The sequence below is a fragment of the Metarhizium acridum genome (genome assembly GCF_019434415.1).
Source record: "Metarhizium acridum strain ARSEF 324 chromosome Unknown scaffold_13, whole genome shotgun sequence".
Lineage (NCBI taxonomy): Eukaryota > Fungi > Ascomycota > Sordariomycetes > Hypocreales > Clavicipitaceae > Metarhizium > Metarhizium acridum.
The window spans coordinates 3,907,002-3,930,834 of NW_027094016.1; the positions used below are offsets into that span (position 1 = coordinate 3,907,002).

At 48.4% G+C, this 23,833-nt stretch overlaps 11 protein-coding genes across 11 annotated transcripts; 6 read left to right on the forward strand and 5 right to left on the reverse strand.

Moving 5' to 3' along the window:
- Positions 1 to 732: 732 nt before the first annotated feature.
- J3458_003760 (uncharacterized protein) lies at positions 733 to 2,548 on the reverse strand (the record flags this gene model as incomplete). Its single annotated transcript, XM_066117946.1, has 8 exons — positions 733 to 945; positions 1,010 to 1,152; positions 1,222 to 1,282; positions 1,337 to 1,410; positions 1,467 to 1,504; positions 1,559 to 1,737; positions 1,802 to 1,981; positions 2,048 to 2,548. 8 exons carry the CDS (start codon positions 2,546 to 2,548, stop codon positions 733 to 735), a joined length of 1,389 nt encoding a protein of 462 aa, XP_065977741.1.
- Positions 2,549 to 2,836: 288 nt separating this feature from the next.
- Positions 2,837 to 6,966, forward strand: J3458_003761 (uncharacterized protein). Its single transcript, XM_007810043.2, has 4 exons — positions 2,837 to 3,549; positions 3,663 to 3,818; positions 3,880 to 5,043; positions 5,166 to 6,966. The coding sequence occupies exons 1-4, from the start codon at positions 3,484 to 3,486 to the stop codon at positions 5,334 to 5,336; spliced, it is 1,557 nt and encodes a 518-aa protein (XP_007808234.1). The 5' UTR covers positions 2,837 to 3,483; the 3' UTR covers positions 5,337 to 6,966.
- J3458_003762 (uncharacterized protein) lies at positions 5,559 to 6,980 on the reverse strand (the record flags this gene model as incomplete). Its single annotated transcript, XM_007810044.2, has 1 exon — positions 5,559 to 6,980. The coding sequence occupies one exon, from the start codon at positions 6,978 to 6,980 to the stop codon at positions 6,075 to 6,077; it is 906 nt and encodes a 301-aa protein (XP_007808235.2). The 3' UTR covers positions 5,559 to 6,074.
- Positions 6,981 to 8,197: 1,217 nt separating this feature from the next.
- HRT1 (RING-box protein hrt1) lies at positions 8,198 to 8,738 on the forward strand (the record flags this gene model as incomplete). The annotated part of the gene is made up of 4 exons (XM_066117947.1): positions 8,198 to 8,299; positions 8,375 to 8,453; positions 8,518 to 8,588; positions 8,640 to 8,738. The coding sequence occupies 4 exons, from the start codon at positions 8,198 to 8,200 to the stop codon at positions 8,736 to 8,738; spliced, it is 351 nt and encodes a 116-aa protein (XP_065977742.1).
- Positions 8,739 to 8,908: 170 nt separating this feature from the next.
- J3458_003764 (uncharacterized protein) lies at positions 8,909 to 9,335 on the reverse strand (the record flags this gene model as incomplete). Its single annotated transcript, XM_066117948.1, has 3 exons — positions 8,909 to 9,070; positions 9,126 to 9,185; positions 9,285 to 9,335. The coding sequence occupies 3 exons, from the start codon at positions 9,333 to 9,335 to the stop codon at positions 8,909 to 8,911; spliced, it is 273 nt and encodes a 90-aa protein (XP_065977743.1).
- Positions 9,336 to 9,670: 335 nt separating this feature from the next.
- Positions 9,671 to 12,952, forward strand: J3458_003765 (uncharacterized protein). The gene is made up of 2 exons (XM_007810046.2): positions 9,671 to 11,799; positions 11,865 to 12,952. Exons 1-2 carry the CDS (start codon positions 10,553 to 10,555, stop codon positions 12,442 to 12,444), a joined length of 1,827 nt encoding a protein of 608 aa, XP_007808237.2. The 5' UTR covers positions 9,671 to 10,552; the 3' UTR covers positions 12,445 to 12,952.
- Positions 12,953 to 13,129: 177 nt separating this feature from the next.
- TIM8 (Mitochondrial import inner membrane translocase subunit tim8) lies at positions 13,130 to 13,683 on the forward strand. The gene is made up of 2 exons (XM_066117949.1): positions 13,130 to 13,282; positions 13,484 to 13,683. The coding sequence occupies exons 1-2, from the start codon at positions 13,165 to 13,167 to the stop codon at positions 13,648 to 13,650; spliced, it is 285 nt and encodes a 94-aa protein (XP_065977744.1). The 5' UTR covers positions 13,130 to 13,164; the 3' UTR covers positions 13,651 to 13,683.
- A 43-nt stretch (positions 13,684 to 13,726) lies between these two features.
- On the reverse strand, positions 13,727 to 14,825 carry RPL25_1 (60S ribosomal protein L25). The gene is made up of 4 exons (XM_066117950.1): positions 14,729 to 14,825; positions 14,530 to 14,585; positions 14,171 to 14,463; positions 13,727 to 14,085 (listed from the first exon to the last, which is right to left on the reverse strand). Exons 1-4 carry the CDS (start codon positions 14,748 to 14,750, stop codon positions 13,998 to 14,000), a joined length of 459 nt encoding a protein of 152 aa, XP_065977745.1. The 5' UTR covers positions 14,751 to 14,825; the 3' UTR covers positions 13,727 to 13,997.
- Positions 14,826 to 14,989: 164 nt separating this feature from the next.
- On the forward strand, positions 14,990 to 16,276 carry BMT2_1 (25S rRNA (adenine2142-N1)-methyltransferase). Its single transcript, XM_066117951.1, has one exon. The coding sequence runs from the start codon at positions 15,225 to 15,227 to the stop codon at positions 16,095 to 16,097; it is 873 nt and encodes a 290-aa protein (XP_065977746.1). The 5' UTR covers positions 14,990 to 15,224; the 3' UTR covers positions 16,098 to 16,276.
- Positions 16,277 to 16,480: 204 nt separating this feature from the next.
- On the reverse strand, positions 16,481 to 17,422 carry UTR4_1 (enolase-phosphatase E1; the record flags this gene model as incomplete). The annotated part of the gene is made up of 3 exons (XM_066117952.1): positions 16,481 to 17,149; positions 17,250 to 17,290; positions 17,374 to 17,422. The coding sequence occupies 3 exons, from the start codon at positions 17,420 to 17,422 to the stop codon at positions 16,481 to 16,483; spliced, it is 759 nt and encodes a 252-aa protein (XP_065977747.1).
- A 2,945-nt stretch (positions 17,423 to 20,367) lies between these two features.
- TPK2_1 (cAMP-dependent protein kinase catalytic subunit) lies at positions 20,368 to 23,833 on the forward strand. The gene has a single exon (XM_007810049.2). The coding sequence runs from the start codon at positions 21,688 to 21,690 to the stop codon at positions 23,557 to 23,559; it is 1,872 nt and encodes a 623-aa protein (XP_007808240.1). The 5' UTR covers positions 20,368 to 21,687; the 3' UTR covers positions 23,560 to 23,833.

Consider the following 23,833-nt stretch of genomic DNA (forward strand, 5'->3'; position numbering starts at 1 on the left):
TCACAACCGAGACAATGTTGCTTCCAGGCGGTAAATCATACTAATCGGGGAAGTCTTGTTCAGACAAACCGGATCCGTGTTTGTTTCTCCTCCGACACACGGACAGGAAGTAATGTATTAAATGTTTGGCACTAGGCCGGTTGAAACGCGGCCGTTCCGATGAACAGTCCGTCTGCCTACCGTTGACCCGTAGCACGATTGGGACATACCCTTGTTCCCTTCAGGCCCCACAACGGAGTCTCAATCCAGTAGCCGTCGGCAATCTCCATATCATGAATACTCGTGCGGCCAATTTCAATGCATGCTCTGCTGAACATAACCCTGCGCATGTCGTGGATCCACAGTTTGTGTCGGACACGCCGTCCTTGTCCTTGGCTAGCATTGTACGGAGTACTAGAGCGCTTTCATGGCACTCCAAAGTGCCTGTGAAAGAACCAGGGATGCTCGTCTGGGACATACCGTCGTCCTGGGACTTGCATGGGGATTGGTATTGTGCCTTGGAAAACATTCATGTCAACAGGGCCACTTCCTTGTTCAAAAGCACGAACAGGTAGGACAACTCCGCACTCCCAGTTGCGACACATCATCTTTTTCTGCCCCGAAGCCCTGTCTGTCACCAAGCGGCCCCTGTCGAGTTGTTATCTCAAGTTTTCAAAGACGTTGATGAAAACAATACACGATTTTTAATGGCCTGGAATGGAAAGTATTTCGGGTTTCGGTTATGATGCCAACTTACCATGCACTCTCGGATAAGTTAGCACTGCCAACATATGCCCACGCAACTTTTTTGTTTGTACCTGCTTCTGGGCTGATCTTCTGTCTCACCAAGATGATTTTGGTATGCAGTAGTAGACCATCCCGGGTGCTGACACAATCGCGCATTAACTCAGTGGGAAAAGTCGAGGCACGCCACCATTTCTCTTGTAAACATATAGTTCCCGCCGCCTGGTTAGCAAAAAAGAGTTAGTTTCTGTTAGATTGTACCTGAAACAGCAATCTGTCTACTGACATTTTCCCCTCCTCGACTTTTTGTGACCGTCTCGTGAGTCGGGAAATAAATTCGAAAATTATCCTGGAGTTCAGAACAAGTAGATCTCTGACTTGGACCAGCTCCAACATGTTTTAATTCTGACTTATTCATTCCAGCATGCCCTGACAGCCATTAGAAACCCATGCAGCGTGACCTATCTTTTTTTAAACATCTGTTTGGGCTCAACTTACCCTGACAAGCACGGTATATTGCCTGGACCAGTTCGTATTTTATAGACCCCAGAGACGCACACTGTGCCCATAATTAGTATGCCTCTGGCCCTTCAAGCTGTCAAAATGAACGCACAGCTAAGTCGACCTCAATAGGGTTACTTGTGGCTAAACCAAGAGCTGAGACAGTAGTCCCCAGGCCGGAATACCCTGGGTACGACGCGTTAACTTTCATAGATGACGTTTCCATTGGGACATGAACGAACCAGCCCGAGATAGAGACTCGCCTTGGTGGCTTCCAGGTCTAGTTACTGCTGATTAGTGACATATATTCCCACATAATGCCTTGGAGACTTACATAGAATACACAAAACCGATGTTATCGGTTTCAGAGAAGTCATATCTCGACAAGCTGTCAATCATGCTATTATCAACGCCCATGGCCCTGAGATAATGCTGTAGACGAGTAAAGAATGGTGTTGCTGTTGGATCTAGGTCGTTTGCAGTCTTGAGGGGTAGGTCAATTAGAAACACCATCTAAGTATGTCAGATTCAGCAAAGTAGAGTATGGTACATAGTAGCCATTTTAGAGAGTACGCACATTTTCCATTACACCCGTTTCGCCCCAATCATGTGGAACTAAATTGCCTGAAGGGATAACTATCCGCAAGTAGTCGGCGAACTTTAGGATCTGTAATTTAGAGTGCATGGACCCAGGGCCATACATAGGCGGAAAACAGAATTTGATGTTCTGGGGGGCATTCATACGCATTTCCTGTTTCTGCTAGCTGATCAGCATCGTATCCCCGAAAAAATTACACTGGATGGCTGCCGCTCGTGAACTAACCTGGGCGTCATCGCGGGCAAAAGCCGCCAGCAATACTTTGGTACGCGAAGTATCGATTTTAGACAAGAGCCACGCCTCATCCCACTGGAAGGAGGAAATTAAGGCAAGCACTAGCTTGTCCCTTTGGAGCACTTCCTCTATCTTGATGTCGTCTGGTGACCTGTCATACCCACGAGCCCATGTCCGTTTCACCGTGCCCCTCGGAAAAGGCACCGTGGCCTTAGAATTCGTATTCATCGCTGATATTGCCACTCGTTTCGGACCTGGTATTTGCACAGCATCTTCCTCGTCACATATGCGATGCCGCTTGGTAGCAATTCTTGCGAGTCGCTCCTCTTCCATCTTCTTCCTGTTGAGAGAGCCGAAACTGAATGGCGGTATTCCCTGTGGTATATCGGAGTGCCTTGATATGTCCTCGTCCTTTTTATCCGTCCGTTCTTGAAGTGGCAGAGTAATAGAAGATTTTAGCTGCTTGTTCTCCTGCTCTTCGTTGGCAGCCATGATTCCAATATATGATTACGAACCACTGAAGAAATTGGGAACAATAAATTTAGGTAGCAGACCAGTATTTGCTTTCAAAGGGGAGTAGAGTCGCTCAATAGAGCTAGCAGCATACCTCTCAAGGTAAATCTCATGGCGGTGAGGAGACGAAGTTTGAACGCCTCGAAGTTGGATGCGCCTCAGACGCGGAATCACGTGAGCAGTAGCCGTCTAGGGAAGCAAGTTCACTGCAACTCAGTGTTGGCACACGAATAATACGATACTCTTTAGGACGACCAGGTAGAAATTCATTTTCTACATGTATAAATGAAATGGGCCATATATACTTGACTCATGCGCTGGCCTTTTATCATACATATTTCGGATCCAGATCCCACGGGTCCTACAGGCTGGAGTCGGAGACACGGCAGAGATCGGAGCGTCAGGCAATTGCAATCGCATCAATACAACTCGGGAAGAAAAACCTTTCTCAAGCCTTCATCATGTAGCTTCCGGGAAATTACAGACCACTACGACAAATATTCCAGCAACGAGACCTGGATGCTATGCCGAGCCAAGTAAATCGCGACAAGAGGGCAAGGGAGGAAGTGGCCCTAAAATGACTTGACCCAGATCTAGATGGAAAGTCAATGACGTACACCCTAGAAATCACATCGACATTGATCAAACCACATCACACACAAGTACACTAGCCTATTCCTGGAGCCTTGAGACTGGTTTATACTTAAAGGATTGCTGGGCCGGAATGTGTTCTCGGGAAGCTACCATCTTGAACGGCTGGCTACCTAAAATTCTTAAGCGCGGGACAGCCATTCACTTACAACCAGAACTCCCTTTTGCTCCTACTTGGGTATCCTCAGACCTGTTTTGATCGCACCCCAGAGAGAGTCACGGCTTAACAAGTGACTGACCGAGTAGATGCTACCAATCTTGCGATGACGGAGCCTACAGATAGACGGATGCAGCACGTCGCCATAGTTGGGGGCGGCGCTGCGGGCATGGTAAGTATTTCTTCAACTCCACGGCAGAGGCTCTCTACTTAAGTAGGTAGCAAGGTGCACAGGATCCTCTGTCACTCTTCTGTTTCCAAGTAATGCTAAAGAGCCGGAGATAGGCTTGCGCAGCAACATTAGCCAATCACCCAGATAGATATAAAGTGACGATTCTCGAGAGAAACGAAGTGCAAGGTGGGCAAGCTACGTCAATACCCCTCGATGAGCTCAAATATGGTGCAAGTTGGATGAATAATGGTGTGCAGGGTGGATCAAAGGTATGTTGCGGACCAGTGTATATGATAAGACTCACTGATGCTGACAAATTATCATCCGAAGATATTCAAACATACATTCAACTTCTTCAATGAACAAGGGTATCCTCCCGAAGAAGTGCAGCTACAAGTCTCGTTTGGTAAAGGTCAGGATGGATTCTGGACAAACGTGTTTCCAAGTACACTTGTCCAGCGATACGCCTCGGATATCCGGCGATTCGGGCTATTCCTCAAGGTCATTAAATGGGCACTTCCAATCATTGGAATTATTCCCATCTCAGTCATGCTGCGAATATTCTTCTTCAAAAGGGACTTTGGCGACAAAATGGTGTACCCACTGATTGCTCTGTTTTTGGGCACCGGGAATCAGACTGCGAACGTTCCATGTGGTATTGTTGAGCGATTATTTGATGACCCAAACATGAAACTCTGGGATTATGATAGCCATACATTGCTTCCAAATTTGCCCACTATGTATACCTTTAACAACCTAGGCCGATTTTACAAAACGTGGGGTGAATACCTAGACGGGCGAGGCGTCAATATTCGAACAAGATCTGAAGTATGTACGGTGCTGTCCAGGTCAAAAAATGGAGTCAAGCTCCGTATCAAAGACCTTCGGGATGGAGCCATCACAGACGAAGACTTTGATGACCTTGTGCTCTGCACACTGGCAGACGAAAGTCTCAGGATACTAGGTAAAGAGGCTTCGTGGCGTGAAAGATTTGTCCTGGGAGGGGCTTCCTTTTACGACGATGTAACAGTCACACACAGTGACAAGACATATTTCGAAAAATACTATGAGACCCAGTTCCAGCAGGAGCTTTGTGCAGCCCCAAGGACCGAAAACCAAAGGCAACAGATCGCCTTTGCAAATGGATCGAAGGCTGAGTCCGCAGGTTTTCGGCCAATGTATTTTACACACACATATAGCAACAACCCACGTCTGATCGAGATGTCTTTCAACTGCAGCAACTACCAGCATCAACTGGTGAAAGGGCAAGCCAGAGGAAGCGACCATTTAAAGCCGGTGTACCAAACCATCTTTCTTGACCAGAATCAAGAAAGTCTTTGGACAATACACGAAATTAACGAGTCGGAAATTATCAAGCGCAACCAGTGGCATCAGCTTGGTCACAAGTGGCAACACTACCTTCGCGTCGTTCCAGGAATGATGTTTCTCAATGGAAGAAACAGAACGCTTTTTGCTGGATCATGGACCCTTGTTGTGAGTAACCGACGGGCTTCCTCAGTGCCTGCCTTCCCCAAGGACTGATCACTTCATTCAACTCTTTTGCACACTGGGGTCTTACATGTGACAAGGGAAGCTAATCTAGAGTAATTTAACAGAACATGCACGAACTGGCATGCGTAAGTGGAATTGCAGCAGCGTACCGCCTTGGTGCGGAATATATCAAGTTCGATGAATTTGCGACCAAGTTCTTTGCAAAGTACCTTCTTCTATCACATGGAGTGTTCTTTTCCAGGGAGGAGCGAAATCGGAGCCGACGCAACAAATAAAGCAAGCACAATCAAGGAACACCACAAGGGACTTATCTACCTAGGTACCGAAGTTAGTCCTCACAAAAAATTTGGCAATGCTGCACGTCAAGTACTATGATGCGTTGTGAGAATTCGCGTTGTATTCTTCGCCATCGCATAGAATTGAAACAATACGCACTATTGCTGTCTGTTGAATTGAATGAATCAATTCATTAGAACTGTTGCCGAATATATGCACAGGCGTAGTGTAGTTAATCGTTCGATATAGGTTAATTTATGGTCATGTAAATGCCACCTAAATGTGCAAGCTCAAGTAATTGTGCACTTGCATGTACTCACATGCCCCTCCCAATGTCTTCGTGCTCTGTCATACTGACTGATGCCGTGCTACCAAAACCTACAGTGTATCACGAACCCAGTTGGAGGAATATGTGAAAATGCTCGTAAATGTTGACCACGACTGTCTTTTCACAAAGAAAATCCAAAGTCCAAAATGCTTCTCAAGGTTGTAGTACCGTCTTCTACGCAAAGCTCCGTATATGACAACATAGACGGATTCAAAGTTGCCTTGTGAGCCAGATACGAAACATCTGTCGACCAATAGCAATATGCAAAGGCTCCAGCGCGTAAGAAAAAGTCGTCAAAAACAGATTCCTCCACACAACTCCAGATCCCGAAATTTACCCAAAGCTCAGAGTACCACAAATTGACTGTGAACCATGTAAAACTCAACATCAGCCTGGCGATAATGATGCATCATCTCGAAAATAGAGTACGGCTCTCAGAGTCTGACCCCGAGGTCATGTCCAACTTCAAAATCCGCCGAAGATCATTTTCTATCTCCTTAATGTTACTAGCGCGAGTAGTCTTCGTCCCTGACTCGGTCCCAGTTGATGTAGAAATGCCCGCGCTAGGCACGGTCTGGGGTACAGGTTTGGTCTCAGTAGTAGTTCGTAACGGACCAGCCGTGATAGAATTCTTGTTGCCAAAAAGATATTTCTTTAACGCTTCCGTCGGGTCTTCTACTGCTTCTGAATCGTTTAAGTAACCAGCGGTCTGGCCTTTGGTGAGATTTATGTTACTGTTCGAGGTAGAACGAGCAGCTTTAATTCGTTCTTGATATGGGGTTGAGAATGCTGGACCAAGCGATCTGCCGGGTGTACCATCCAATTCCGGAGAATTTATACCACCTGCTTCTTGCCGGAAATAAGTTCGCCGTTGATGCGGCACACTTGACGGTTTCGAAGGTCCTCCCACGTCATTCCGTTGCAAAGGTTGCGGCGACTCCGAAGGTCTGGAAGAGTGACTTGAAATATTCTCTCGGGAATTTCGCTCCTTTTCTTCTCTATGTGCGCGAAACATAAAGTCTAGCGGTGACTCATTCGTCTTGGGTACTGATGATGGTCGAAATGGCGTGAGGACGTCTCCGTCAGTTGAGGGTGGCGATGGTTCTTGGACTCTCAGTGCACCCTTGCCCAGTGCAACAGGCGATTCGCCTGAGGGCTTGGAGAGAAAGCTTGGAATGGGTAGAGCGGATGGAGCGGGAGATGCATGGAAAGTAGCACCTGCAAATGCGGTATTGATGCCGGGTTTGATCGAGACGGATCGCTGCGGGGGCGTTTGGCGACCGTGTTGTGTAGAGTCAGGGGGACGGGGGAACATTTTTGGATTTTGTCCTATTCTTTGCTCTGCTTTTGCTATTCGGGTGCTGCGATGAGTAAAAGTCGCTAGCCGGAGTAGAAGTTTCGCTCATTTTGTTTGGTGTTCTCGGCGCATGAGTCCGTGGTGTTTCGAGCACAGCGATGTCGTTCTCAGATGCATATGCCTTCTGGGCTGCCGACTTTGTGTTCTGTCGGCCGTATTTCCGACGAGCCGGAGTTGTCCTTTGCTGTGAAGGTGTTTCGCTCATTGTGATTATGGATGGTATTTTGACAGGACTGGCAGGACGCTAGAATATTGATCGCTTCAAGGTGAAGAGCCTCTGATCGGTCATTCGCTGGTAATAAGCTCTTTGCGCCCGTGTCATTAACGGCACCACGAAAGAGCGAGAGAGAAACGCTGGTGAATGGGCACTGCGTATGTGATGGCTGGGATGAAAGTATCGGAGAGCACTGGAAGAAAGATCTCTGGCTGGTGAGCCTCATCTGGCCAAGACAACCCACTTCTTGGGTTGCTCACTTTAGGACCACAACGGGTTCAACTGGAGGGGACGGTGAGGCTAGAGCTCGGCGGCGGGGATGGACCCGGTAGTTGCATATATCCACACGCGCCGCTTTCCTGCACTGCCCGTATGGCTCATGCCTGGGACAAAGCCAGACTCATCACAGGTTGTTTGACATGAACTCAAGCCTACATCTGGGCTGTAAAGTTGTCTGCCAAGGCGATTATTGCGCGTTTATTGTGCTGTGCTGCAGGAAAAGGCCCCACCGCATCACCCAGGGTTGAGGAGCAACTAGAGGGATTCACGACCCAAGTCTCACGTCACAACAATCCCAGGCAGTATTGGAAAGCAGTATCGGACTCTGCTTCCTCTCCAACCGCTGATTTACCGCCCCTGCTCTTCAGACGAAGCTTTCTGCCCAGCAATATTTCAGTCCTCGATACAAACTTGCTACGGAAAGTCGAAATTCCGCCTGTTTGCGAGCCTGTGGCTCATGAGCTATCAAGGTAAATCAGGCTCCTGACGGTCACCAACCATCCTTTATAGTTGCATCGTGGCTCAGGATCGAGTTCATGTTTACCATATCGTGCTAACTTCACTGTAGACATCACATTTCGTTATTTCTAATCTCCGCTTTGGGTTCGTGGAGAAGTCTGGACTGATTATCTCGCAAGTTCGTTTCTTCCAAAGCCAAAACCGAGTATCAAAGTCACACAACATGGCGGATGTCGAAATGAGCGACGCCCCTTCCGTATCCAAAAGAGCAGATGTTGCGAATGGGAAAGGCTCCGAAGCCAAGAAAAAGTTTGAAGTCAAAAAAGTAAGCTCCGATTCCCCTAATTTGCATACACGATCGAATAGCAAGCTTTCAAACTGATTGCTAAATACACAACAGTGGAACGCCGTCGCACTCTGGGCTTGGGACATTGTTGTTGATAACTGCGCGATCTGCCGTAATCACATCATGGACTTGTGTATGTTACACATGATACTCTTTGTCTCATCATCCGGAATACTTGTTTATAACGTTCTCAACAGGCATAGAATGTCAAGCCAATCAAGCCTCCGCTACCAGCGAGGAATGCACAGTGGCGTGGGGAATTTGCAATGTAAGAGCCCATAGATCGCGCTGAGCACGAAAACTTCTAACGCGACAGCAGCATGCATTTCATTTCCACTGTATCTCTCGGTGGCTCAAGGCTAGATCAGTCTGCCCTCTTGATAACCGTGACTGGGAGTTCCAGAAATATGGCCGATGAGATAGAACAACAAAATCACCTGAGGGAGAGGTTCCACTAACACGGTCAAAGAAGGAGATATCGGGCTACGCGTGGCAAATTATAAACCTATCAACTGATGACAGAATTCTGGAATCTCTCCTTGGTCTGCTGTATTCATAAAATTTATGACCTCGTAAACCTAACCAGTCCTACTGCCATCCAGTACCAGCAGGCAACCACTTGACGGGATTTGTCTTGTAGAATGGCCAGGGTGGTACGGCAAGAATGAATGTTAATGCAGTCCCTCCTAACCCAATATACATGGCCTTCTGAATGTCCTGATACAAATACCCAATATTGAATGCCAACAGCTGATGGCGAGATGCGTTAGCAGGCTCGGATCGACAGGAGAGGGCTGTATCATACCGCAGATAGGGCCAGAAGCAAGGTGGCAAACCCTTCGGCACGTCTCTGACCGTCAAAGTCCTGTTGTGGCGGGTTTGTCAGAACATCAATTTGCAAAGGTGTGCCTGCATAATTTTGGAGCTTGTCGCGCGGGGAAGACTCGAGGGCGGTATATCATACAATCTGTCCTTCTACAACGTCCCGGAGCTTGTCTAGGATTTCCTCCGCCATTGGGTACGTAGTCAAGAGTAGCCTGCTGATAGCTATGAAAGTGGTGGTGTCGTCAACGAAGTGATGTATCAAGAAATGGGATTGGCCTTGAAAAAAACAATGCTGGGCAGGTCGAAAAGGGGGCTCAAGAAATTACAGACTAGGTCGAACGCAGGACCTCGGTGCTGTAGTGCGGGCTGATGACGGAGATGATGCTTGGAACGACCACGTCGAGCTTTGCCAGCTGTCAGGTGCGGGTCTGCTTGCCAAGGGGCCGAGGGGCCAAGTACCAGCGCGAGTGCCCAAGCAACGAGACCAAAGTTGAACCTGACACATTGATGCAGCGGTTGACCCTAGCCGGAAGTTGTTCCGCGGGTGGCCAGCCGGGCGTTCCGCGCTCCGAAGAAAAGGTCAAGTGGCGCCGCAGTATTGTGGCCACCCGCCACCCAGCGACCGATTCCCCCCAGTAGGAAGAGTGGAAAAAAGTAAAATTTCCTGCGCGGTCCTCGCTTCGACCGACTTCGATTTTTTTCCTGCTTCTCGCAGGCATATTATGATCGCATTTCCGTCCATCTCATCATTTCTCTGCCAGTACTAAAAGCTCAAATCAAAACAAGCCGCATTGCTCTCATCGCAGCTACAATCCTTCGCATCCATTGTCACATCTTCAGATTCTCCTCTCCAGGTGAGGAGTATTAGAGCCTGCCCTGCGGCAAATATCTCGCTGGGAGGACTTCAAAGTTCTATTGCGGGAAACCCACGCCTAGAATAAAATTCTTCTCAATAACTCTTTATAAACCTTCAAGTTGGCTCAACTCGCCCTTACAATCATACCACCCTCTTCGCTTCTTGGACCTGGCTGCTGGGTCTATAGCGGAGTGAACAAGAAGCCTCCATAACTTGACTTTGGGCTCTCTATTGTCGTTCGATTATTCGCCTTTCAATACTCGTACACTACCACCTCCTTCCGGTGATCTGGCTTGCAAATAGCAACGGTTTTGCTACTATACCATTCTCGGCGCGCATCCGCCGCGCCGGGTTGAGGATTGTCAACTTTGCGATTTGTTTGGGCAAAGGCAGTCCGCCTCCGTTAATTATGATCACTTATCATTAAGCCGTGGTTTCGTTCATCGCTTTTCTCTAAGCTCTCTAGGAATTGCGACTGGCAAGTTCTGTACAAACCAGCTTTGACTTCAAGAGGGTGGTATTATAGGACAGCACCGCCACTACTGTACAATATGTCCGACCAAGACGGAATGGTCCCCGACACCGGGTATGATACGCCTGTGCCTGAGCTTGATGACCATCGTTATGAATCCAATGTGTCGCAACGGCTAGAGCGGCCACGCCGAGGGACGTTTGACTCTCTATACGGCTCCCGTCAAATTGACACTGACGCAGGACCCTTTACACCAGACATTAGGGTTCGAGATTTCGAGGAAGCCATCATAGATGAAGATGCTCTTGAGGTACCACAGATGACTCGACACAGTCGTCGGCTTACGGTCGAGACAACAAATGAAGGCAGATCAATTTCTCCTCCCAATTCAGTTAAAGCGTTTGCTCAAGCCCGACGGCGTGAAAGAGACATGTCATTCTCGGAGCCAAAGTGCGACCATGAAGAAGGGCATGGACGGGCAATGTCAATATCCAGTCGACGCAGCCATCGAAGCAGGGCTCGAACTATAGAGAAGGATGCGAGAAGTCTGTTGACAGATAAAGCTGCCGAGGAGGATGTATGCTTCCCATTACAGGACGGTCATAGAAATCACGAACTTCGGATCGACTTCGACTATTTGGAAAATTTTATTAATGCGGAACGAGCTGCTCAAGCACACAGTCGACCGGTGCCTCCTGAATTCGAAGACTTGCGGATTGAGTCTACAATTAGCCACCGAAACCAAGTGCCTACGGTAGATGGTGACATATTGGATATTCCATCGGATGACTCTTTACAGGAGAAGCGCCCGACCGAAGTCGATTCGAAGCCAACTCCTCACACAACTGACGGTAATCGTTTCAGTTTTTTCTCCTCGGCATGGGAGTCAACAATCCACGCCGCCGAAATGGGCGATCTCGTTCTCCCTGGAGAGGATATCCGGGGACTCTTTGAGCTACCCGAAGATGAAGCAGATGGTGTTTGGTGGCTGAATGTGAATACCGCATCCAAAGAAGAAGTCCAAGGAATTTGCAAGGCGTTTGGGGTGCATCCTCTTACCATTGAAGATATTATCACGCAAGAAGCCCGGGAGAAGATTGAGCTCTTTCCATCATACTATTTCGCGTGCTTTCGATCCTTTAATGTCGTTGAAGAGCCCGATGGTATTGAGTATGAGCCCTTCAACATATATGTTCTAGTATTTCGTGAAGGCACACTCAGCTTCAGCTTTGCCCCAAACTCGCATGCATCTCAAGTTCGGAAAAGAATTACAGCCTTAAAGGAGTACGTGTCTCTTAGCAGCGATTGGATATGCTATGCATTGATGTAAGTGTCTCATATCGAACATTCCAATGGCCACGGCAGTTAGACTCACCAATGTGGCCAAACAGCGATAATATTGTTGATTCCTTTGCCCCTGCCATCCGCACTATCGAGCTTGAAGCAGATGCTATTGAGGACGAAGTGTTTGTCATGCGCCAAGACGACTCGAGTTCGTTTCTTCGTTCCATAGGCCGTGTTCGTAAAAACTGCATGGCTTTAATGCGACTTCTTGGAGGTAAGGCTGATGTCTTGCGAGGGTTCACCAAGCGATGCAACGAAAATTACCAAGTCACACCGCACATGGACATTGGTATGTATTTGGGCGATATTCAAGATCATGTTGTTACAATGGCAACAAATCTCGGCCACTTTGAGAAGATGCTGTCGCGAGCACACAGCAACTATCTGGCAACACTGTCTATCAACAACATTTCACAAGGAACAGACACGAACCGTGTCTTGAGCAAGATAACGTTTCTTGCATCCGTTCTTGTGCCACTTAACCTCATTAGCGGTGTGTTTGGGATGAATGTTACTGTGCCGTTTCAAGGCACTGGCAGTCTCGCCGCGTTCTTCACTATCATTGGGATCATGGTATTTGTTTGTTCTCTGATTCTGGGATTGGCTCGTTGGAAGAGGTACATTTGATCTTAGTGCAGTTGACATGATTCAGCGGTGGTTCACCCACTCTATCATGCCACGACTACCCAGGAACACATCTTCGTTTGAATTACATGGCCTCCTGCCGGTCGCAGAACCAGGCTCACTGGGTAGTTGTTTCGGTCAGTCCTTTGTCCTTCTCGTACCTTGTTGTTTTAGACGGGTCTTTTGCATGTTGTTTGAATGAGCAAGCCTATAATATGGGTGCAGGGCATCTCCGCAATATTTGATGTTGAGTTCTTTTCAGGTAGCATAATATCTTTAAAAGTTGACCCCGAACTACCCCATTCGCGTGCTCAATTTGGCCGCGTTCTCAATCTCATCAAATGGGAGTCTACCCTACCTCTTAATTGCAAAATTTTCCCACGACCAGAATGCTCTCATTCATCAGGTGGCCCCTGCGTGAGTACTCCACGCGCCATCGTCTGGTATTGATTTAATATTATGTGGTTTGGGAAGTGTGTTGGTCAGATATTCATTTTAAGTGCATCGGCGGCGACTACCTAGGTACCTGCACGAGTAAAAATATCAAGGTGACATGGAGGCAACCTCTGGGTGGCTCAGTAGTGGAGCATCGCTTTTCCTGCGATTGGCCAGCCCGAACATCATGCTCACCTGCGCACCCAGTCGGCGTAGCTAAAATTTCGGCGCAGCTCAATCGCATCAAACTGCACACAACTCGAGCTTCGCACTCCTTACATTGCCGCCATGAACGCCGCCCAGACAGGTGTCGAGAATCTCGACCTTGAAAAACTTAATGATAAGGACAAGGCTGAATTGCGCCAATTCCTAGCCAACGAGCAACAGCGTTCGCAGATCCAGTCACGTAAGTGCCCTTCAAAAGCCGATGTTCAGTCGCCCTGCGATGCAATGCATGTCTATCGCCCCCGACAGCTACCCATCATTCACATCAAAGCTTCTGCCCCAGCAATTTGTATGCATGTCCTCACTCTCTGCACATTTTCGTGCGCGTTGGACCTTTAGATCTTTGTATTCTCAGCGTACTAACCTGCCGGCTGGCGTACAGAAACCCATAGCTTGACGCAGATTTGTTGGAAGAAATGCGTCACTGGGAACATCAAGAACCCTAAACTTGATCGCAGTGAGGAAGGGTGCTTGGCGAATTGTGTCGATCGATTCCTCGATATGAATTTTCTGACGATGAAACATCTAAATAGCATGCGATCATCTTGAGTTCGGGGACTCTTAACGATAAGCAATGGGGGGTGGTTGATTGATGGCACATGAAAATAGATGAAAAGGAGTAAATGTAAGATATCAGAGTTAATTCAACTACATTCAATTGTACTTCTGTTTTACGCAGTATCACTTCACTACCAGGAGGCTTGACTGGCCTTCCAGCACCTGCGGCTTTTATAAGTGATTTTACGTGGTCATGAACGGCCAGGTCTTGAATTCACCATTCATTTTTCCTTAAATGTAAATGACAAGTTTTAAATGCGCCGTTTTGTATGTCCCTGCTGTGCATCCCTGACCAGACCATTTCATAAAACCAAAAACGAGTTGTAGCTGACCAATCCTTACACCAGGGAAAGTTTGTTGGCGGCAATATCCAAAGCATCGACATCGGGAGTCAGGCGGACATAGGCCTTCTTGGAGCCGTCGGGTCTAATTTGCAAAATTTGGAGTCAGTTTACCATTGAGCCGAAAGTCTCCGCGAGGCGAAGGTGAGAGGGCTAGGGATCGAACATACCGGATGAGGGTATTGATCTTGACGGTGTCAATATCATACAGCTTCTTGAGGGCAAGCTTGATCTGAGCCTTGTTGGCCTTAACATCCACGATGAAGACGAGTGTATTATTCTCCTCCATCTTCTTCATGGCGCTTTCCGTGTTGAGAGGGTGGATGACAATCTTATGCTCATCAAGTCGCGGCTGGTGAGGGATCGACTTGCGAGGGTACTTGGGGGCTCGTGAAAGAACCAGAGTCTTGGGCCGGTGGAAAGACGTGCTGGTTCGGACCTTGCGCTGCTTATGAGCGTGAGTCTGTAGCAAGGGCGTGTTAGCCAAACTTATGTTCCTGATTTGTTTTTCAGGTGGTAATAAACCTACGCCAACCAAAGCGGCCTTGGCGGCGGCATTCGCACGCTTGGAGCCCTTTGGGGCGGCTATAAAGAAAGTGCATCAGCAATCGCTCTTATTTCAAGAACTCGCAAAATCTGCTGCTGCATGATGCCGAGAACGAATCCAGAAGGAAATTTTCATCGACGTTCGTTGCATTGCTGCGCCAGATCCCATCTCTATCCCATACCTTTCTTTCCTTCCGAAGCCATTGCGTTGATTTAAAGTCGACAGAGGTGGTGAATTGTCGAGTGTCTGACGGAAGCTTTTTAGGAAAAACAGGCCAGGGCTTGGGTAACAAGTTTCTAGGCTGTGTGCGAATATTGAATTAGGGTTCGTATGGAGGCCCCACAATTTTGGTGGTCACGAGATGTATTCCACGTGATAGCTACCTAGGTAGTTTCCCCGAGTTGGCAGCACCTGTACGTACGTACTGTAGTTCAGCAAATAGCGGGACCTAGGTTGAGACGTTCTGAGATGTAAAGATTTGGTTGATATCAGTGGGCAATCTTTCATATCACAAGCCGAAGCCAGCTTTATATAATTTGTTGTGCTGAAAAGCTGTGAAATACACTACAGCACCTTGGAGAGTCAAGAAATAGGACCGTCGTTAATAAGCGGAAAAAATTCTGGCCTAGGAACAACTTCACACTTCCTCTACTGCATGTTCGCATTGCAACTATCAAATGAGAAGACCACGCAAAAGTCTCCATGCTGGTAGGCCGCCCACTGCACAGCTGGCACGGCGATCCATGTCGCGGAAGACAAGTCGAAATTTGATCAATAAACATCATCAGCTGGAGAAACGGCAGCGCCAGGCGATAGCGCAAGGAGACAAAAAAGCAGAAGCTGCCATATCTGCGGAAATATCAAACTTGGGAGGCCTGAATCGATACCAACAAGCCAGTTTGCAAGGCCAGAGCAATGAACGCGGCGGTGACACATCGAAAATTTTACTTGAAATGCTTCCAGTGGATCTGATTAAAAAGGCGGACAGACGGCCCCGGATGCTGGAAGTCGGATCATTAAGTACCCGGAATGCTTGCTCTAATAGCCGCCTTTTCGACATGGTTCATATAGACCTGAACAGTCAGGAGCCGGGAATCCTCAAACAGGACTTTATGACACGACCACTGCCGGAGGAGTCGGCCGAGGAATTCGACATAATATCACTGAGTTTAGTGCTTAATTTTGTCCCCGAAGCGGAAGGGCGTGGACAAATGCTTTTTCGAACGTTATTGTTCTTACGACAGCCTGCTGATACAATGCAGAACCCTAACGACGACCCCTTTCCGTCATTATTTCTTGTCCTTCCACGGAGCTGTGTTGATAACTCTCGCTATTTCTCGGATAAAAAGCTAGATTCGCTGATGGTGGCTCTGGGATATACCATGAGGCATTCCAAAAAGACTCAAAAGCTGGCATATAGCTTATGGGTCAGGGACCATATGACGGCCGGCGAAATTCGCTTCACCAAGCAAGAAGTGAATCCTGGACGAAAAAGGAACAATTTTGCCATCACTTTGACGAGCTTACTTCTCGGTTCCTCTATCGAGTAATGTTCCTTTCATATGGGTATGAATATTCTTCTATGAATGTTCTTCTCTCCAATTCCCATCCGGGGGCGGGATGGATGAGCCGAAGAGCACCTTTGTTCAGCTTTAAATATCAACATTGCATATGTTATAAATAGTGATTAATTTACGAAGAATCAGCAAAATATGTAGTTATAGACCGCTATTTCGACGATATGGCATTGGAAGTCAGAGGCTCTTGCATTGGAAAAACTCATGGCTTACAAGGGCATCTGGGTTGGCTAATTGCATTTTACTCTCTTCTAATTTCTAGTGCTGAGTTTTACGTCTTCTTTTCCCATCTCTCTGGTCTCCGGGATTATTTTGTTCACCCCTGCCGAACGGCACGAGGTCCGTTTTTCCAGCCGTCAATCTCTGCTGGTTGTCAGGGCGGCTAAAGACTTTTGGATCTGAATATCTGACTCCGGCGAAAAATCAAGTATCGCCATGCCTGACAAACTATTTCCAGGAGGCAATGGTGCATTTCCTGGACGAGATACCGGAAGACTACACATGCCTGCCGCGAGTGCAGCATTGACTTCGTCGAGGTTATCGCTCAAGAACAGCCAGCGTGAAGGCTCGACATCCGGATGGGTGGATAGAATCGCTGCGTAACTACTCGCCTCTGTCTTGGGACCAGCATTGACGGTGTCAAACCAGTCGGTTATGAACTGGGACAGGTCTGACGGCTGAGCAGTCGTGTGTGCAAAGAAAAGCTTCTGCGCTGGAACGGATCCTGAGGAGTAGATCATTACCTTCTTGCCAGCACTATGAGCCTCAGATATGAAGAGAGCCACGTCAGGGAAGACAGGAGCCTTGAGTTCTCCTGCATCATACCCTTCCTGCCACAAGAGGCCCTGAAGAGCTTTTAAATAGGGGGCTTTAACATCTGCCGCCACTAGGTCCCGGACATGACTTTCCAAGGCCAACCGGTCATTGCGGTATTCTTCAGGAAATGCATCTCGGTATTGCGCGAAAGCGCTATCATGCCAGTGAAGGTCGAGATATTGAGGAAGCGCTCTTAGTGCATAGGGGAACTGGAGGTCAAACAGGTTTCAGCGCCTGGACTCAACTCAACAATGGCCCATCCGCGTTGGGACGGCATAGGGGTGAAGTGGAAACGAAGCAGACTCTTACCAACACGTCATGAACAAATGTTATGGGACAGACAGTTCCCTCTGATGTGAATATTAGTATGTTGTGGATATTGCAGTGGGCGCCGGCGTATGTGGCCAGACAGGCAAGGGAGCGACGTGCTTACCTATGTCCAGCACGATAACGCTGAAACCGGCAAAGCTGCTAGCAAGCATAGCTATTTGCCTAATCCAAGTAAAGGTTCCAAAATTTACCATCGATATTTACCCGAAGTCTCAAACAAATATGCCTGTGACGAGATACTGACTGTTGAGCAACTCACCACCAAGACAGACTGATTTGGAGTCTCCTCTATTTGCGGTTGCAGCAGCAACTTGTTGAGGGGGCAGCCGATGCAATCAAAAGGACCGAAAATGGGTCTTTGGATGCTGGCCTTTCCTGCAGTCTTGTGCGCGCCGTATCTCAAAATCGGTCTGGTTTGTTTCCGTGGACGCCGTCGAATGTTCGCGGTCTGTCGTCCCAGAACAACGGAATGAAAACGGGAGTAGTGGACCCTCAAGTGCTAGCTTCGAAAGCGTCTGGTTGATTGAGTCCATACCGTACCTGGTAGGTACCTACTTAAGTACCTAGGTAGGTAGGTACCCAAGTGCCAGGTACTTAGGCTGGTTGTGCAGATGGATTACACCAGTAAGCAATCGTTCCTGACTACCTAGGTACTTTAGGCTTAGGTCACTAGACCGGAGTTGCGAACAGAGAGGCGGTCAAGGCCCAACCTCCCGTCTGCAATGGACAGGTTATGAAGCTATAGAATAGTGCATACTATGAACCCAGTGGTATTTTATTTCACGGGATATAAGAAACCTTCAGGGGATGGGGAGTGGATATGCTCTTTATTTCAAAAATTTTCACCCCCTTCTCCCAGTGACACTTGACGGGGTTCCTCTATACACCAGTCGACATTGCATTGTATCAACAATGACATTATAATGCCACTTTTTTCGTATCCTTTCGCGAGAGAATATGACATGTGGTGAGCAGGTCCGTCTTTCGCCTATACTGATATATAGCTACTAGGTGTCACCTATCCAGCGGTTCGTAAGCTGCAATAAGCAAGTTGCCTCCGCCATAAGGCGCTAGACGGCCAACAAGTGCAGAGCTGCAATCATGAGATTCAACTTGCCGCCTCTACTTGTCATAGCCAATAGCTCTGAGAGTATGCCTTGCTAGCTGCGTTGAGACAACTCAGCTCATATCTTGGCACTGAAGCACCTTGGATATTATATAATATGGTATCCAGGGGAGGCGTAGACACCAGGTAAAGCGACCATACTCCTCAAGAAATAATTATTGCGTCTTTTGGCGGGAGCATTAAGTCGCTTACTTGGACCACAGACACCTCTGACACTAAGCAACAGATACGACCGTCACCATTACTGGTGCCACGCGTTGTTGGCAATTTTTCGGGTGAATCCCAGGTCCGGAGTACATAGGTACGTACACTTCGTGACCAGTACTACTCAGTCGAGCAGGCTTTGGCGCTTAAGCTTGTTTGTTCCTGTGCGGTGGGCGTGTTTCGTGGCCGCATTAGGCACGATACTACAAAATCTGTAGGAGACACTTGTGGTGACTTCAAAACTGAGTAATGAACCTCAGAACGAAGAGTACCTTCGGGGCTGTCCTGTGCGATCGGTGTGCGATCGGCGGTGTAGGCACACCATCATGTCTGCATGCATTGGCCAGGGGGACATCCCAGGTGCCGAGGCCTGCACGGAGTACAGACAAGCTTGCGCAGGCTTGATGAAAGGTCATCATGATTGGCTCATGGAGGCTACAATCTGCCCAGGTTGGGCCTTATCACCAATTCAAAGTTATGTATGTACATGCTAGTGCCCTGTGAGAGAACGGGGCCAACATTAATCCCCTCTGGTGTGTTAAGGCTACAATCGAGTATCTGTAGGGATATATACCTAGGTACCTAGGTAGGTACCTAGGTATCTAACGAGAAGCTAAATTAAAAAGATACAATTATTTACTAGTAAATTAAGTGGTAATAAGAGTATTAACATCATAAATCTTACTCCGTACAAATCGCTACATTTAACATAATACAGGCCTAACGCGATTGACGGGTCACCTTACGGTTACCCGCTATCAGCATGGGCATTGCGGGGCTCGTAACCTCACTGGAGCCTTAGCAAATCAGAGGGGATACGGCTTGCTTGACGAAGGGGGCTGACAGTACACTGTGTTATGGTCACGCTGGCTGGTCTGTCATTTTGTGGAAAGCGGGGCCATGTCAATAGCTAACCAATCAATCAATAGCCTACGTGGCATTATTTGTTTATTGGCTCCCTCCAAGACAGCAATGCTGCACCGTGCAATAACAGTGGACGGCCGGAACTCTATCGTCCTTCTAGTGCTCCGTACAGACAACGGGGTAAGGAGTTTGTCTTCAGAGGGAGCATTTAAAGAACTTGAGGTTACACGAAGGTGATAACGGTGCCGCTTGTACCACGTTCCAGTTGGGGATTAGATTATCTCTCCATTACCCTCCTGGTCTCCAAAGTGTCAGCCAGCCTAATGCCGAGCGATTCGAACTCGAACTTGCATATTGGCGTCCTTGCATGGTTGGGATCTTGCTCGCGGCTAGGCAGTGAAGTCCTCCCTGGACCGCGTCAATGTAGCACAGTGTGAGATTCGAACAGCATGTGTTCAATCCGACGCTCAGCCGTTCCCCCACGAACCATGAATGACGGATCCCCCGTTGCCACCAGTCGACAATGTCCTATCCCCTCCATCCACTTGGCTAATAGAGCAGCCCAGTGCGAAGCCGGTGTGTTGACAACGGCGTTACGAGGTGCGACACCGCCATGAATGACCAATCGTCCTGGGATGGCGCCCACCCCGGATCCACGCATGTCGTGGCCTGTTCTCGACAACCACCAGATGAGGTGGATTGGACTGGATTGCTTGGTCTGTTGCCCGTCGTACCGCCATTCCCTCCATTCATGTCCACAGCGCTCACGCTCACGCTCTCGTCGTCCCCCGTCTTCGTCCCCCCGATTCCCTCCCGCCCAGTGACACACGCCCCCTCCCCTTCCAGCTTCCACTTCGTTCCATCTCATCCCACCCTCTTCTCATCACCGCCATTCCATTCCGCCTGCTTCTTGCCTTTGTCACTCACCTTCCGCCCTTTATTCCATCTCCTAACCGTCTCATCTCCTTTCTCTCCCGCTCACTTTACCTTCGTCACGACCTCACTTCCTGCCGACCTACTTCAAGGCAAGGCCTTCTTTCTCTGGACAGTGCGTCTCCTCTACCTGCCAGCCAGGCATCCAACGTCAACTAAGGGTCCCGTGACTCACCAACGGCCTAACGTTGCCTGTGCACGCTGCTCCTTCGACCGCTTCCATCCTCACCTTGACCGACATCCCTTGTCGTCATTCACTTTCGAGGGAAAGAAGGGCTTCTGTACCTGCTGCCGTCGTCTTATCATCTCACCGTAGCACCCGACACTAGTTACACCGAGTCTGATCAAGAACCTCGACGATCTCGGCAACTTGCGAAGCCTGCATTGTCACTTTGCCTTCCACCCGGTGTTCACCTTGTCGACCAATTCTTTGCCATCGTCTTTGCCTATCTGATCGCAGCCACCCGCCGCCCTCTACGGGCATTGAAGCACTGTATCCTGCAAGCATTGGGTCGTTGGGGTCTCTCCCCTTAACGACACGTTTAGTGCAAGACCTTGGAAGCAGAGTCACCGCCCTGACAGTGATCACGACCACGATAATATTGTAGTGACCTCACAATCATCTTGAGCGAGCTATTTGCCTCGTCCACGAATTCGCAATTCATTCGGCCCGAAAAGCTTGTCTGCGATATTCTCCGGTCGCTACAACAGAGTTTCGCCTTGTGAACAATTTGATAGCACTCCATTGGCTGTCAAAGACATTCTGCCTCACTGCCGGGCCGCATTCTTTATTTCTTGTTTCATCAACAACACGATCCTCCATGTCATTATAACGATTTTCTCGCTTGCTTCTTGTCCAAGTTCGAGCCGTTCGGCTCCTACCGCCTCTTCGCTACGACGATTTGATAATACGCATTTCTTTTGTCCTCACATCTTACATACTTGCAAATGAGCCGTTGATTCAACTACGCGAATACTAAGATCCATTATTGCTTGCACCTGTTTGCACTATTTGTACATTTTCTACATTCGTCTGTCCTCCACTCATCATACACTATTTCTCGAACAAGTTATTCACCTTCAACTGGGCCCCTTCATTGTGCACACAACCTAAGAAGGACGGGTTCTTTTCTTGACGTCTACCGAAGATTGTATCTGCCTCCCTGGAGCCAGTACAAACCGAACAAAGCTCACTTGTACAACTACACAGCTTGTGTCACGACGCGTTGCTTTTTCTTGCGGGTTTTTTTCTTTTGAAGTTTCAAAAATATTTATATTCGCCTCAATATCATGGAGTGTCTCAGGGACAGGTTTGTTGGTGGTGTTCTTCTCGATGGTCGCTATGAGACAATTTCACCGCTCAATCACGGGTCATTCGGCATGGTCTTCATGGCCCGGGATTTAATGACGAACCAAACTGTGGCCATCAAATGCTTGACCAAGAAGGCTACCCCATGCGAAGCTGGTCTAGAGTTTGCTGTTGATGACAAGTCTGAAGAACTGGCTCTCCACAGCAATCTCGGATCTCACGAAAACATTGTCAACTTGCTGCACTCGTTTGAGACGGACGCCCACGTTTACCTTGTCATGGAGTTTTGTTCTCAGGGCGACCTGTACGAAGCGATCAGGAATGGACATGGGCCTCTACAGACGGAGCATGTTCGACAGTTCATGTTACAGCTTGTTGATGCCGTCACGTACATTCACTCCAAGGGTGTATATCACCGCGACATCAAACCTGAAAACATCTTTCTCACCCAGGATGGTGCAGTGAAGCTCGGCGACTTCGGTCTTGCAACTAAAGATAAATGGTCGTACGAGATGACTGTTGGTAGCGATCGCTATATGGCTCCGGAGCAATTCGACTCTGCCGGCGCGGGATACTCCCCTGCTGAGGCAGACATATGGGCCATTGGCATTTGTTTGCTTAACATTCTGTTCTCACGCAACCCCTTCACTACACCAACTGAGGCGGATCCACTCTTCTTGGACTTTTCTCGCGACAAGCAGAGCCTTTTCGACGTATTTCCGGCTATGTCACAGGACACATACGAGGTCATTGTCCATTGCATGAATTTAGACCCCAGAAGACGATCGTTGGAAGGCGCCCGTGACGCTCTTCTTCGCGTCGTGAGCTTCACTACTGAGGATGAGTCATTAGACGACTTCTGTGGAGCAGAAAAGGCAACGGTTGCGTCTGCCAACCGTGAGCCTCTTCGCACTCCGTCCATCCAGAGTCCTCATGTTGATAACCATACTGGTGCTTTCCCGTGGGCGAAGGCTCTTCACAACAGCCCGCATCCTCAGACTCGACAGCTGAGTGCCATTCCTGACAATGAGAGTTACACTGAAGACTTGTTTTCCAAGTCCGGTGAGACTGTTGATTGGTGCTCGGCTAGCATCCAAACTCCGTCTATGTCGTCTATCCTGGGTTCTCAGTTGGATGTGTCAATGAGATCACTTGCCATCAACAAACCTCATCGCCCCAACGTGTCCCCAGCTGCTGGGTCGATGCCAATCACAATGGCGAAGCCCCTTGCCTTGTCCATGTCGACCGTATTTGGCCGTCGAAAAGACACAGTCTCCAAAAGCTGGAGTGACATGTGGGATGAGGACGAGGAAGAACAGGAAGAACAGATGAGGGCTTTTCAGGAGTTTAACTCCAGGACATGGAGCCATGAGAGTAGAACCGAGGTGAAGAAGGTTGACAATCAAGACTCTCCTCCCACCTCTCATGTTACCATTAAGGGGAATGTGGATGATGACCTGGTTGCGGATGGGTTCTTCTTCCAGGACTCTCCTGTAGTCAAGCTGGTGTCAACCACGCCACGGTACTCTCCTCCATCCAAACGATTCAACTACGACAAATGGGCTGCATTGGGTGAGCGTCGGAGGGGTCAGGGCTCTGGTATGGAAATGGAAAAGTCGCCTGGCTTGAAGCCGCGACGTCAATTTGGTTTTGGATATAAATCTTATGAAGCCGGCGTTTGGGATTATTCAACATATAACAACAACAATAACAACAACAACACCACTATGAGTAAGAATTGGGGCAGAGATCGAACCAAAGAATGCCCTTGGAATAAGGGAAGAGATTGGAACTGGCGCCGAGATCACAAGCGCAATGATTTCGGGGACGTTGAGTGGGTTGGTGGTTGGTAGGGGACTTGTTCTCTTCAGCTGTCAATCGTAGTCATGGTCACCTGCATTTTAGTCGTCAACATGGCCCTCTTCAAAGTCACTTGATGCCACGTCAATTGCACACTTCACCCGTAAGGACTAGTGGAGCTGTTTCATTGCCCATGGAATGCTTCTTCGGACTTGCAGGACATTGAAACTGGGCAATTGCGACTAGGAGTACGCAATGTGAGCCTTGTCTCGCTTTCTGAGTATCGAATCGCTCGAAAATTTAGTTAGGATAATACCAGAAGTTACC